This window comes from Lutjanus erythropterus, chromosome 14, assembly GCF_056507025.1.
Source record: "Lutjanus erythropterus isolate fLutEry1 chromosome 14, fLutEry1.hap2, whole genome shotgun sequence".
Lineage (NCBI taxonomy): Eukaryota > Metazoa > Chordata > Actinopteri > Lutjaniformes > Lutjanidae > Lutjanus > Lutjanus erythropterus.
The window spans coordinates 7,045,966-7,060,880 of record NC_139330.1 but is presented as its reverse complement, the minus strand read 5'-3'; the positions used below and the strand labels follow the sequence as shown (position 1 = coordinate 7,060,880).

At 40.0% G+C, this 14,915-nt stretch overlaps 1 protein-coding gene across 11 annotated transcripts in view; it reads right to left on the bottom strand.

The window, feature by feature from the left end:
• The window catches only part of LOC146315126 (neurexin-1a), a 376,350-nt gene that overhangs the window by 57,254 nt on the left and 304,181 nt on the right, over window positions 1-14,915 (bottom strand). For 10 of the 11 annotated variants that reach the window (XM_084736025.1, XM_084736027.1, XM_084736030.1 and 7 more), the window contains 3 exons: window positions 10,743-10,914; window positions 2,080-2,169; window positions 375-694 (listed from right to left, as the gene is read on the bottom strand). In XM_084736025.1, the coding sequence (XP_084592151.1) occupies window positions 375-694; window positions 2,080-2,169; window positions 10,743-10,914 (582 nt within the window). The remainder of the gene's footprint in view (window positions 1-374; window positions 695-2,079; window positions 2,170-10,742; window positions 10,915-14,915) is intronic. The other variant, XM_084736036.1, reaches the window with a different exon arrangement.

Sequence of the window (14,915 nt, the reverse complement as noted above, 5' to 3'; positions counted from 1 at the left end):
CCCATGCAGGACAGATAAAGATGATGGAGGACCTCTAGGATGGTTATCACTCTAAAACACACGCGCTCACACACACACACACGCCGCACGGTGCCACATCTGATTGCACGGGGAGAAGCACTCGACGGCGTGCCTGTGGTGCCGCTGCTCCCACCGGTGGAACAATGCACTTATTTTCCTTCAGTTTTTAGGTCAGAGGACTCAAGGAGAAGAAAGACGTGACACAATAAAGTATATCAGAGCATAATGATGTAATGTATTATATTAATCCAGGATGTGCTTAACTTCCTGCTGTGCATTGTGGGTATTTTAAAGTGGATCAAGTCGTGACAGTAATGACATGATATAACAGAATCATTTAAAGATGATCTTACCTGCTGAGGCTCTCGTGGCGTCGTCTGCTTCACTCGCCTGCTGGACGCCGTGGTGGTGGTGATCTCCATGATGGACGTGGACGTCTCAGAGCGATTGGCTGTGGTGCTCGACTGCGGCGTGATAGAGGAGGGCGAGTCCCCCACGAGCCGCACGCTGCCCTGGATCCTAATGTTGGGATCCCCCTCGGCGGCCATGTTGAACACCTTTAAGCCATTATAGTAGAGGCCCGAAAGCTGGCCCTGAAAGGATCGACTCCGGTCTCGCTCCCAGCCCCCAATCTGTATAGTGGTTTGGCTGTTGAAGATTGTAAGCTGCCGCCCTGTGGGAAAACAATGTTACATATATACAAGAATGTTGAACTGTGGACTCAGCCACTTTTACTGAACAGGAAAAAAAAAAAAAGACAGAAAGACAGATTATTTGCCCAGTGGCTAATGAGACCAATAAATTACGGGTTGTGGAGGCAAACCCTGGTAATTTATTGCAGTTAAAATGATGAGATGCCTATGAAAGGAAGAAAAACATATAAAATAAAAACACAGGATTTAGAAAATCAATGCAGCTTTGCTAAAAGGGCAGTCTAATCTAAAATAACGAGAAAAAAAAAGATTAATCGGAAGCAGTAATGTTATGTGTATGGAACAGATTTAACTACACTTCAAAAGATAACATAATCTTGCAGGAAATTGGTTGGAAAATAAGACAAATGTGTAAAACATTTGTCTGACAAAGCTAAAAGCATATATTTCATTATGCTTTGCTTATGTTATCTCACAATTTCTCTTAAAACTTTAGCATTTACAAACTTGGTATGCAGCAAGCATTAAAAGAAATAAAAATAAAACACTAAAATGGCCACAGACTGTGAGAATTAGACTTTTTCTTTTGCGTGCAATCTCACAGGAGGCAGGACACACTTCAGGAAATCTGAAACTATCCATCCTTTTAGCAAAAGCAACCGAGGAAAATCAAACTTTGAACGGATATGGTTGGGCACATGGAGAACCAAAAAAAAAAAAAAAAAAAACATTTTATGACAGCACTTCCGTAACGCAAAAACAGAAAAGAAAACAAACAAAAAAATAAAACAGGACAGAAATGATAGGGCTCATTTCACATTTTAAGTGAAAAATATGAATTAGTTATCGAACTATAAAAAACAAAGCATGCAATCAGTTTGTTTTATATTACAGTTCCTTGATCTAATGCCCTATACATATTTACAATGTCTGTTAAAGGGACTCAAAATTCTGATGCCAATTCATATTGCACTCTATTTATCATTGCTAGCAGTTTAAACAGAATAGATCAAATGACACTAAGTACTGAATATGTACTCTATATGTTTCAAAAGTGTTTCAAATAACACTTAACAACTAATGAATGACTAAACTGGAACTTTTAAATTTATCATTTATGTTTACAGCAAAATTCTACAGTAATTTATAGACATTTTAACAGTAAGTGGATTTAAATTCATATTTACAGTCCCTTTAACCTTAAGTTGACAATAAACACGTATTAAAACATCTATAAAATAAATACATTATTATGAAAAAACACTACAAACTAAATTTAACTGTTCAAATTAGTTTTTAAAGTTTTACTGCACATTTATTTTTTTATGTTTATTATTTACAAAATATGTCTACAACTTGGTTATGCTCAAATTATTTTATTTGAAATTTTAATCAGTGATTTTACCTTTGTCGAGTAGCCATTCGTCAACTACTCGACCAAGACGGTATGGGATTCGCTGTCTAGCAATCGCCAGGCGTTCGTTATCATTGCTGCCTTTAAAGTTTAAAGAGACATTTCATTGGTTACAATCTGTAAGGTCAAAGGTTAAATGTTCATACTTAATGCTGAAGCTATACAACTGCACAAGTTTTTATATTTAAAAAGTTTTATATATTTAAAACAAAAACAATATTTACTGAAACATTATTTGAACAAACTTCACTCATTTTATTTTATTTTATCCAACAAATTAGGCCTATATTAATTGAAAATAAGTAAACTACCACGCAAATGTTTCATCTAGGTTAATAGCTACGTTATAAACCAACCCAAATCACAAATTTATACATTTCCATTACAAAATCTTTACCCAAATATTTCCATCCCATTTATCTTTTCCCTCTACATCTTTTTAACTGACTTTTAAACTGGTTAAATACATTTATACAAAAAGAACATCATTTAAATTTATTGTTGAATCAACCTTTTATGGTTTAAAGGATAAAACAATTTAACTTTAACATATTACAAATGCCCACCCCGTTTATAAATAGTCTAATTGACAAGAAATAATAAGCTAATTGCAATACAACAATTAACACAGTATACATTCAGAGCATCTAGTCAGAGAGAAGTCAGAGGACAATGTCAAAGTAGATACATACACTGTAAAAAACTTGAATAAAACGGCTTTGACAAAAGCTACGAGTCATAAGAAGGAAAAGAAGTCATGAGTTTGACTGATATTGAACATTGGAGTCGATGAAAAGAAGTTTTACAACAGTATTCAGAAAATAAGCCAAATACATGTCAGGACGGAGAAAGAGACGCTACAGAAAAAAAAAAAACTCCACTTCAACATTGGAGGGCCACTTTGGCATTAATGAGGGCAAACTCTGCATCACCCTTTTGTCAAGGCCAATAACTTCCCCAGAACAGAAGACTTTCAGCAAAGTGGTACTGTCTCTGAGTGCTTTTCCCCTGGTATTGTCTGCAGAGATTGAATTCAGTCAGCTCCATTCTTCCGGCAGATTGACAATGTTTGTCCAATCAACTATATTAATTCAGTTCTGGCAGATAAAAGATCCGGTAGCTAAGAATGATTCGGCGGTGAATAGCTTTGGAGGGGAAAGGATCGGCGAGACATGAAGGGAAGGAGGTAACCTTGTAAGAGATGCACAGTTGGTCTGATGAAAGGTCTTAGAGGTAAGAGGACGCATAAAAAGACATTTTTTAATCGCATCAGCTTGAATTACTGTAGGGGATCAGCTACACAGAAAAGGGTTTAAAGCTTGTCTATACAGCTCATAGAATTTGGCTGCAGCTGATTGTGTCAGGTTGGAGCACAAAGGCTGGTGGAGGAGATTTAGTGGAACATTCCTCCCTCGACGTTGATGCAGAAAGATACGTTCTGCGTTACAACAAAGCCACACAAGGACATTGGGTGTATGATTGGATGCGGATCTTTAAATGTTCGTTAGTGAACCACACGTCTGCTGTCCGGTCACCATTCCCACCAGTAATCAGGTCACTTTAAATTTAAAGAGAGCATCTTCGTACAACCTAAACTCACCGTGAAACTGTCTTATAAAATCAAGTGTAGCCACGTATCCTGACTGACAGTGGACTGATGTTCAAGGACAAGGCCGATGACATTCTTTATTATTCAATTCGTCAACAAATCCCATGAAAAGACTCAAAACAACAATGTAGTCAGCTGCTCGTACTGAGTCCCACGTATCTGTACATTTTTGAAAACGGGTTATAAACATACGGTTTCATTAAAATAAAAAAACAAACAAGCAAAAAGTGCTTTTGTTAGGGACTATTTTCAGCTGCAGATTAATACATGGTAGGTGCTCTACTGAGTCTAGTTTAAGGCAACAGGACGGTGCTTGTGAGACTGACTAAGAAAACAAACAAACAAAAAAAATAATTCCCTGGTTCATGATAATGAAAGAAAATGTCACCCAGAGCAACTGTGTGGCTCCCTGATGGGTTTTTAATACAAACCCCACTTCCAAAAATGTTGGGACACTGTAAAACATAAATAAACACTTTTTTTTTCTTTTTCAGGGTAACACAATGCACAATGCACCGAAACTGCCACAGCAGCATGGCTCTGTGGTAAAGGATTGTGGGTACTGGACTGACCTGCCTGCAGTCCAGACCTGTCGCCCATTGAAAATGTGTGTTGCGTTATGAAGCGCAAAACACAACGACAGAGACGCCGGACCGATGAGCCTCTGAAGTCTTTCAAAACTTCAACAACTAGTTTCCTCAGTTTCCAAACACTTACTGCCTGTTGTGAAAAGAGAAGGTGATGTAGCACAGTGGTAAACACGCTCCTGTCCCAGCTTTTTTGGAACATGCTGCAGGCATCAAAATCAGAATGAACAGAAAATTAAGTCAATCAGTTTGTACATGAAATATCTTGTCTTTGTACTGTATTCAATTCGAGAAGTATCTCCAAACCATTCTGTTTTTATTTAGATTTTGCACAGCGTCCTGACTTCTGTGCTCGGTGCCACAGAGCTGAAAGTTAAAACAGGCTGTAGACGCACAAACAGAACTTTAATTCATTGTGGGTTTGTTTGCTATTTCATGGGATTTGTTAACAAAGAGAAAATGCAGCATATTACCAGGCTTATTCCTTAAAAACAAAAATTCTTGGTTGCACAGAGTCATAACTAAGAACTACCAAACAACATAATGAATTTATGCTGCAGAAAGAAAATCATTAAGCTTTTTCCAGGTAGGTGGATGGAGAGCACAGCAGCCTCCAGTTGCTTTTGGATTATGTAACGTCTACATACTGCCTGGTGTTAAAAACACACCGTATTTCCCTTTTTGCAAGATGCCTGGAGCCCTGAACGACGGAGCTAATACACACAAACAAATGACTAAACAAGCACAAGCAGTTGTACCTCCTTATATTTTTAAACGTGTTAAATTAATGAATAATCCATTAATTGCTCATCTTGGAGCGGTCATGGGCTTTGTTAATTCCTGTCACCTCCGTTCGTCAGTCATGGGGTGTTAGTTATGTCACCTCTGTGTTTCCTGCAACTGTGACGCCTCATGTGAAGAGAGGTCAGCATCAAACTGGGCTCTGGAGACCAGTTCGCCCGCAGCTGTTGGGAGGACGGCGAGGACATATGAATTTTGACGAAGAGCAACACTCGTTACAATGGCGTTTTCCCCCATTCATTCACTATTAATTAATGTAAATTTAATTATATACATGCTTGCTTAGTTTCGTGACAGCCAAACTGTACAAACATGTTTTGAACGTCTTGCAGTTTTCATTAAAAATGACAGCTTTTGTATTTCTCTACATGCTGCTATTAACGTTTTGAAACAAAGATGACATTTTGTTGAGGAGTAGGCTGAGGGAACTAACAGATAGAAACAGAAGAGTGTCAGGCGGGCAGGCGCACACACATACAGTAAACACACACGCTTATCCTCACACATAGCGCACCACTGTGCCAAAATCCTCTACTTTTGTGCAAAAACATGCTCCATTTTCAAAGACAGTAGCGCTTTATCTGTTTGGCTTTGCACCCCGTGGCACGCTTGGTCTATCCTTATACTGAGGTTAATTAAGTGTGGATATAATCAAGGTCTGATCGTGTATTGATCCCCACTGTGGGACACCCGAGTGTTAAACAATGCCATCCCCCGGGCTTTGATGCAGCAGCAGAGCCCATTCATCCTGCCTGCGAGCGGAGCCTGTGACTGCTGCTGAGTGGTGATTTGGTTTGGTATGGGACAGCCGGGCTTATCTCCTCCGCCAGACAGCAGCGATTCAGCTGAGCCGTCCCAACTGACCCGCTTTGCCCTCACTCACTTGTTTTCTTTTTTGTTAATAAAGTGGTCAGATAAGGTGGGCGCTTTATCTCATTACAAGCCCTAGGACACTCGCCATATTAAATGAACAAATATGCAAATGCTTCCTCTGTTCATGGAGCTGGGGGAATTAAAAAAAGGAGGGAACCTACACAAATCTCGCTATTATTTTCATTATTCTGCTCCCTTTTTTTCCCCCCCTGCTCTGGCTGTGGTGGTCATTGCACCATTTTTAAGCATGCTCAGTGATGACTGGCTGCACAATAGACTGAATAGGCTCATGGATAGAACAGAGGGAGAAGCCACGGCAGATAGGACGAAGCTTTGATGGATAAAGCTAACCGTCCTTCCCCCCCTGTATCCGCACAAATCAGACTCCGCTGCAAGGTGGGAAAACTGAGGATGGAGGGCGGGATGGACAGAGGGGGCAGGGGTGGACGGATAGAGGGTAAAAAGGACAGAAAACTGAGAGCTGAGGGAAGTGGAATGAGAGACAGAGAGCTCTGTAAGTGCACCACGCTCTGATAACAGTAAAAGAATAAGGCCAGGGACTTCTCCATTATCTTTGTGTGCAGCGAGTGTTCATTGGGTGCTCCGATAGGATACTGCACTGTACCCTGCGGGCCTGGCAGCACCATTGTGATGGTATTACTTCCATGGCCAAGACTCGGGAGAAGAGGCTGATTTTTTTTTTTTTTTTTTTTTTTTTGGTCGCTGCCCGGCCTTTTGTGTGCGGCGCAGAATGAAAAAGCGGGGCGAGAATAAAGGGAAGCTACAACAAATAGGAGGCCGGTTATGTGTCTGCGTGTGCGTTTTGCATTTTAGATTCTAATAATTGTGCTAAAGACTTTTAATGGCCCATAAGTATGCAGTACGAGACTTTTTAATGAGATTACGAGGGCAGCAATATAGGCCCTGGTGAAGCAATTATTTCCTTGCTTTGAGAATGATCGCTCCCTCCCATATAATCTCGTCCTCTCTGTCTTTCTCACTCTGCAGCCATCATTTTTATCTTTGCTGTCTACTCTTATTATAATCACTGTTGATCTGTGAGTGGCCTAAGAGTGGCTGAGGGCTGCTATTACGAGTGTGTTAGAGGCATACATGGATACTAATCAAACTACAGGCGAGCTGAGAGAATAATGGCTTTGTGTGCTGGGGGTGAGGGGAAGAACTGCGCAGTAATTGTGATTGGATGTAATTAGTCTGCAACGAGCCTAATAAGGTAGCCGGACTTGGCATTGTCACTGACATATGATTGGTGGGGATGAGATCGGTCACTTTTCCCCAAAGCATTTATAACTCAGCACTTATCACGAGAGGAAGAAATCTAATGTCATTAACCAGCTTTTCTGGATTTTACAGCACACTGAGCAAGAATTCAATTTATATAAAGACCCGGTTCTCTTACACTATGTTAATAACCAGTATTAAATATAGTGGGCTGCGTTTTCCATTTCTGGGCATTAAATAGACCGATCAATTATTAACTTTAAAAAGCTACTTGATGTCAATGATCTTGAGAGATAGTGTTTTACCAGGTGGTTAATTTCCTTTTGAGCTGAAGCTTTCACCATCATATTTAACTCTGCAGTGTTAAAACTTAAGTTCACATCAAGTACAAATCAGAGTGCGGTTTGCTTCTGCATACTTATGTTTTTTTTGTACAAACAGGCAGTGAGGGAGGGACTGAATGGGTATTAACGCTACGCCCCCTGAGCCATACAACTCCATTAACCAGATGACTTTTCCTGGACCAGGAGCTCCCAGTGAACACGGGTAGACTGGACCAGCACACCGCCTCCGAGACAGACAGAGGTTTTGCGGTACAGCGGTGGTTTGCTTGCCAGGTTTGGTTCTTGGCACCCCAAGTCTGACTGTATGTTCACATTAACAGCCACGCAGCAACAAAATGGCCAAACATGGCCAGCCACATTGTTGGCAAGTCGCCAGTGAAGTGCCGCTTAGCGCTTGTTGACATCAATAAGCACTTGTGTGTGGAGTAACTGGAAATGGATCATCAAGCTGCCTTTTTTTTGTGGATGTCACAGTAAGAAAAAAGGGTAGAGTTAAATAAAACTGGAAACTGCTTTTCTTCTGTTGTTTATATGGCACAGGAATTTTGGCAAAACAGACATATGATTGGTTAATGCATCATGGAGCACTGATTTGTAGGTCCTCACAAGCAACGCATAGCGAGTGTTGGACGCAAATGCCTGGCTTTATTTTGCCAGCTTCCACTGAAAATGACCTGTAGCCTGATGCTTTGTCGCTAGCAGTCTAAACACAGAGTCAGCTAACTTAGCAGCACTGCTAACCAAGCTATCTGCAGTTAGCGGTTAGCCACTTTAGCAACAAGTAAAGCTATCACGTAAACACCAGAAAGCTGACCTCGGTACTGTATTCCCTGTCCGCCTCGGAGGCTGTGGTCACTGTGAGGCAGCTGAGACTAGTTTTGTCGCCTGCTAACAGCAACTAAGTCAGCAGAAACTAAGTTGTTGAAGCTGGAAACAGGAAGCATTTTCTTTCACCCAAAGCAGTGAATAAAGTCATTACATTGTGTTTTGGTAATGAATGAATTAACTAGACCGTTAAAAGTTTAAGACTGATTACTGGTTAGTTCTAGCTTATGTAAGCATGCATCACATTTTGTTTGATGTCATAAAAAGAACAGATTTTCTGTTATTTTGCTAATAAAATTTGAAGACATTATGTGGGGGAGGGGACACTTTTAAATAAGTCACACTTGTGTTGCCCCTAATTTTATTAAAACAAAACAAAACCAAAAAAGAAGTTGTTTTCATGAACTCTATCCAGTTTATGAGCAGCACATCTGCCCGGACCACAGGCGTCTTGGGGACAGAGGGTGTTTGTTGTTTGAAGATTGAGATAGTAGCATCCAGGCATTTAACCCTGCTGTGCATTCTGCCATGTCCACAACATGTCAAAAGCCATTAGCTTCCCTTTTCCACCTGAGGCAAGCAGCGAGGATTGAGTCCCAGTCATAAAACCCTCTTTCATCTGGATGAATGCACTGGTCATAGCTAAAAAGGTCACCAAACATTATGCAAAAAGGGGAGAGACAGGTTGAATTTGTCTTCTGTCTGTCCTGATGCCCAGTCATTTTATGCATGCTCACAATTGAACACGTGTTTTTGATTTGGTGCTGCAGTTTTTACTTGTGCGGAGTAAATGTTACACAGTTTTGGAGATATCAGCCATAGAAATGTTTGACTTCTCTCTGATAACAGGACTAAATGGCATCGGCTTGTGGGGCTCAAAGTACCAAAAAAAACCGACTAATTTTAACCTCGACAGCAGCGTCTCTCAAAAAATCATGACTCAGTTACTCAAAATAATCCACAGACCTTGTTGTGAGCAGTTTCATGTAGGAACTACTTTCTTTCTACAGTAGTATTCATCAGAACTACTTTCCTTCTATGCTAGAATCTACTAGAGCTACTTTTTCTCTACAGTAAAATCTACCGGAGTCCCATCATATTTGAGAGACAGCAAACATCTCTATGGCCGATATCTCCAAAACTTGACAACTCACACCAAAAAATATAAACAGCACTACAGACCAGGGGCAAAATATGTATTTTTAAATTTTGGGGTGAACTGTCCCTCCGACATACAGGGATACTGCAGAACAGCGATATTAAAGTCGCACTCCTTTAATCCTCTGTAGCTTTTGTCAAAGCCTTTAAGCAGTTAAAAAGTCAACAATTTCAACAACACAAGCAGTGACATTTAGATTCTTTCTGAGAGCCATCATACTGCTAACATCATGACATTCAGAAACATACCAGTGTTGCTGAGCTGTTCCCACAGACAAATTTCCATCTGAAAGTAAATCGGTTACCACTAAAATAAAGTGCCAGTGCAAATATTCTACTTATATGACGTGGACCTTATTACATATATTACTTTTCCAAGCACTAAATACTCATTACACAGAGCAGTAACTAGTGAATCCATCTTCTACTGTCATGTAAACTGTGTTTATGAAAAGTGCTACACAAATGACAGTGATTATTATTAGTAGTAACACTAATGACAAAGAAAATGAACACAGATTCATTTTTTAATATGAGTAATCGCGGTGTACGCTGTGAATTGATTAATACGAAGGCACGCTGTCATTGTTAAAGCAGATGCTGAAATGTAGCTGATCATCTGGTGTTTAATTCTGAGTAAGCAACAGATTAATTCAGGCCTTCATTTCGTTTGACTGTGTTATTACAGGTTCGACTACCCCGTCGCCTTAATTCAATCAATCCACTGTATCGGCAGGGAAATAAATATTGAACTGGCACACAATTACTTGCCACAATAAAAGTGGTAATTTGTCTGTAAATAGTCTATCGATTTGACTTAGTGTGAACATACGCCGTAGGTGGATTATTAATGTATATGGGGAGTATAATGCAGACGTGCAGACAAGGTGGGTGGCTGCCCTTTTATACAGTTTATATTTTAGACTATGGGAGCTTTAAAGTGCAGCCTATTTACATAGACCCAGGATGTTTAACGGCATTGATTAATGTAAAGCGATAAACATCAGAGATGAGGAAAAACACTCCACAACACTGGTATTATTTTTAACAGCTGCTGGAAACAGAAACATAAAAAAGCAATTAAAGCACATGCCAAGTCAACATAAAAAACATCCTAACAGATAAGGCTGTAACAGTTGGCTTGATAATCTCTTGGTCATTTTATCGCCTTGAAGCGGCGGCAGGTGTAATTAAAAGGCAGAGTGGGTGACTCACCTGTGGGGTAGCGCTCAATGACTGGCAGGTCATCCACCTGCAGAGTGGCATTACCCCCACTCCTCGTAAACTTCACTATATGGTACTTTCCGTCATTTACAAACTTTGACGTCTCCTCAATATTAATGTCATCTGTTCCGACATTAAATACAACGGCAATGTTTCCTTTGTCCTGAAAAGAGAAGAACACAGAAAAGGAGGGGGTTTAATGACAGCAAACATTACTGCGGTGTTGTTGAGGGACTGCAAGAAAATTAGAAGGGTGGATTATTTTTTTGCAGAAGGGGAGTCAGTTTTTTGAGACAGTGGGGGAGGATTTGAAGTGACTGAACATTTCATTTGTCACAGTCCTACAGTTGGTTCCACCTGCACTTAATTCAGCATCTGAACAGAAAGCAGAGTGACAGTTCACAAAATATTATTCCAAATAATTTTGGTTTAAATCTTAACTTCTGTTTGTACTTTTGTGATTAATGACTGTAGGAACCACTTGGGTTACAAAATTGCAATGTAACCAGAATACAGATTAATCAAATATTGCACCTTACAATGAAAAATGGTTGCAGCAACAAAAATTATAGTTCTACAAATATTCTTTTCTCTCCTGAAGCATAATATCTTGATTTACTGTTTCTAGAAATTAAGAACTGTGCTGTAAACATCAAAACAGACAAACTGTTTTGATTGTGATGAAAATTAAATATTTATTTCGCTTTACAGTAACTCTGGGAAGTCATTCCAGTTAGAGGATAAAGGGCAATGGCAACTTATTACAATACAACTGCACTGATGACTTAATGGAATAAGCCTAATTCAATTATATGAACTTTCTGCAGAAACTCAGTTTGTATGCAGCATTTACTCTGCATTAGCTGCACCGCACTTTTTAGAGTGGAACAACATTTTAATGAAAGGAGTCATATGGGCATTGCTTTTTGGCCTGGAGCCCATATTAAACATATAATCCCTGTCCAATCACAAGAGGAGGGTCAAGAGACGCGGACATCAGATACCGAGCATATTTATTTATTAAATAACAAAACAATTTTCATGTGATCGGAAAAGCCTTGTGTTTTTTCATAATGACTCATAATGAAACAAGAAAACATGAGGACATTGTACATGATGTCATTAGTGCAGCTGTTTTGTGTATGTACGTGTGGCCCGTGGGCCAAGTCTGGCCCCTGACAGGGCGCTGCGTGGCCCAACAATCACTTTCTAACTCACAATGAAAATAAACCGGTTCTCACTGGGATTTTTTTGTTTATACATGAGCAAATATTCAATAATGTCCCTTGGCTCTTATTTGTAAGATGTGTGTCAGCCTACACACACTGAAAGAGCCCAAATATCCTAATATACCCTGCCCCTGGTAGGAACAGCTAATGTTGATGGATATTTTCATATCTATGCATATGCTGTTTGTTTTTTTTACAGAAAATAAAGTAGATTCTTTTAGTTAGGTGGCATTTCAAGTATATTTGATCATTTTTCTTAATTCAAGTTGATCTGTTTATGCTTTTTTAAAAACGTATAGTTATTAATAATTATTTAAAGTACCAGTGAAAGTTTGCTTTTTCAGCGTCCTGATGTCATTTTGGATTTCATATACACATAAATAAAGGATAAAGGCCAATATAATGATGCAGAGTTTTTTTACGCCCCAAAAATCCAGTAGAAGTCTGGCTCTAAGTGTTAATACTCTTTTAAATGCAGTTGCAGCTATTAAGTTAATAAGTTAAATTAATTGGAAAATAAAGAATTTCAGAGACAGATGAGTTCCCAACCTTTTAATGTTTCATTTCATCTGATAAATATTATTCATGTTTGTATTTTAACAAACATTTTGCAAAAATGGCCCCAGGGCAAAGCTAGATGAGGATCCCTGTCCTGCTATATAGCAGCATACACACTTCTTGAGGTTTTTAATCACTTATTTTTTTGCTGTATATAGCAATGTGAAATATATATGTAATAAGATGCCAGAGCTGCTGTGTCGTCCATAAGGCAGATTACTGTATGGATTATTGCCTTGGATTTACAGCCACATGCAACATATGTGTTATTCAAGAACAACAACAAAGCACAAACAGGCATACTGCGCATTTTATCCTTAACGGTTTTCATAACATCAGTTAAATAAACTATATATTTAACAGTTGAGAGCACCTCCTCGGGCCTCAGTGCCCTATGTTGTGGCCTTCTGTGTGATGCTGCCATCTGCTTCTTAAAAGTGCAGCAAACACACACATTCATACCAATGCACCCTGAGCCACCCATTCAAAACACTGTACACGCACCCTTTTCATCAGCGCAAAGACCCTAAAGTAGCTTCACGGCTCGATGAGAGAATATCGTTGAATCTGAGCAGGCTGTGGGAGCCCGAATCATTAAATTGCGGCGAAAACTGCCATCATTACGTGAAGGAATAAAAACATAAGCACAGAAACATAAAGGGAGAGTCTCAAAGGAAGTTTGAACCCAGCTTAGCTCCGGTCTCCTCAGATCCACATGTGATGGCTATCTCCTCTAATAAGCCCTTCTTACAGTGCATGATCGAAGTCCCTGAATACTCCTGCTTAATCCAGCTAAAATGAATGCGAATGTTGGTGCAGCCTCGCTCTGCTTATGAGCTGCAGTGAAAGGAGCATCTGGTTGGAGGCTCAGCCTACTGTAGCAGCGCAGCACTCTGCATGTCATTATCCAGTCAGCACAGCCAATACTACACTACATCTCGCTCTGACTCTCCCATATGCACAAACGGACTCCTTTTTTTAAGACGCCACACACACACACACACACACACACACACACACACACACACACACACACACACACACACACACATACACACGTAGACACACACACACACAGTCGCCTGGTTCCCTTAAAGTGCAGGATGAGTCGAGCATGTCTCAAGAGCCAGAAGCTAAAGTTCAATTAAAACCATTTGTAATGTGTCACACCACGTTACCAAAACTAGGACAATTGTATTCTTTGTAATGTAATTTCAACAGATTATATAATCTGATGCATTAAAGCTACAGTGCTAACACAATTTACTGACTCCTCGCGGGCATAAACACCAATCAGCAAACACTGAAAAGCAGATGGCTACAGTGCAGCGGCTGCAGCTCCTGTCAGGTTTTCAGCACTGAATGGGTGAGAGGATGATCTGCAGACGCTGTAGTGTTGTAGTAAGACCTCGCGTTGGTTGTAATCTGTCATTTTAAGAGATTTGCCCCTCTTGAAACCCGTCAGCGAGAGCCACGAGAGACAGCAGCTCCCCAGCAGGTCTAAATGCAGCGAGAAGCCGCAGAAACCGTGAACATATGCCTTCATCAGACCTCACACCACGGTGGATTTTCACACAATTTTCTATATTCCAAGTACTCGATTATACAGTGAAATTTAGCATCTGTGATTCCAAAAGGGAACTTTCTTTCTTTCAAGGACTACCACACACTGAACACATTAATCAAGAACTTTTTTAGTACCGTTGCTCTTGGAGAAAAAAAAAGAGAGAGACAGAAAAAAAAACGGTTTAGTGGAGGGACCAACCCAATTAAAATCCTGCTTTTAATAGCCTCCTTCAATTGACTTTTAATGTTCCCCATGGTCTCGTTAATAAATTTACTGCATTTAGTCACAAACTGCCAACTCGAATTTCCATAGCATAAAAAAAAGCCTGCTTCACAGTCTTGAAGGAGATGAAGAGGTAGATGAAAGGGGGAAACAGACAAAGGACAAAAACCAAGCCATCAGATTTAGGGAGTCAGATATCAGATAAAAGATAAGAGCTAAACCGCCATGCTGAGAAAATACAAAGTTAAATTTCTGACATGCTTAGAGCCCATGTCTCTCCCATATTAATGTGATTAACTTTGCCTCCGCCGTCTGAGACAGGGCTGGCATTGGCTTTAAACGCCAATATTATTTTTTCTAAATAATAATCAACACGTTTTCAGCATTTCCTGAAATTCGATCTACTTAGACAACTAGTTTCTCAGTTAGTCCAGCACTGACAGGAGCCTAATCCTGGAGCACTAATAGGGTGCAGGCTTATGTCAGAGAGTGATTGATAGCTGCTTACATAAACCAAGCCCATTACACCCTGTACAATTTTAGGGCTGCTCACTTGGTAAGTGCTGCTCCCCACAGGGCTGCCGCCCC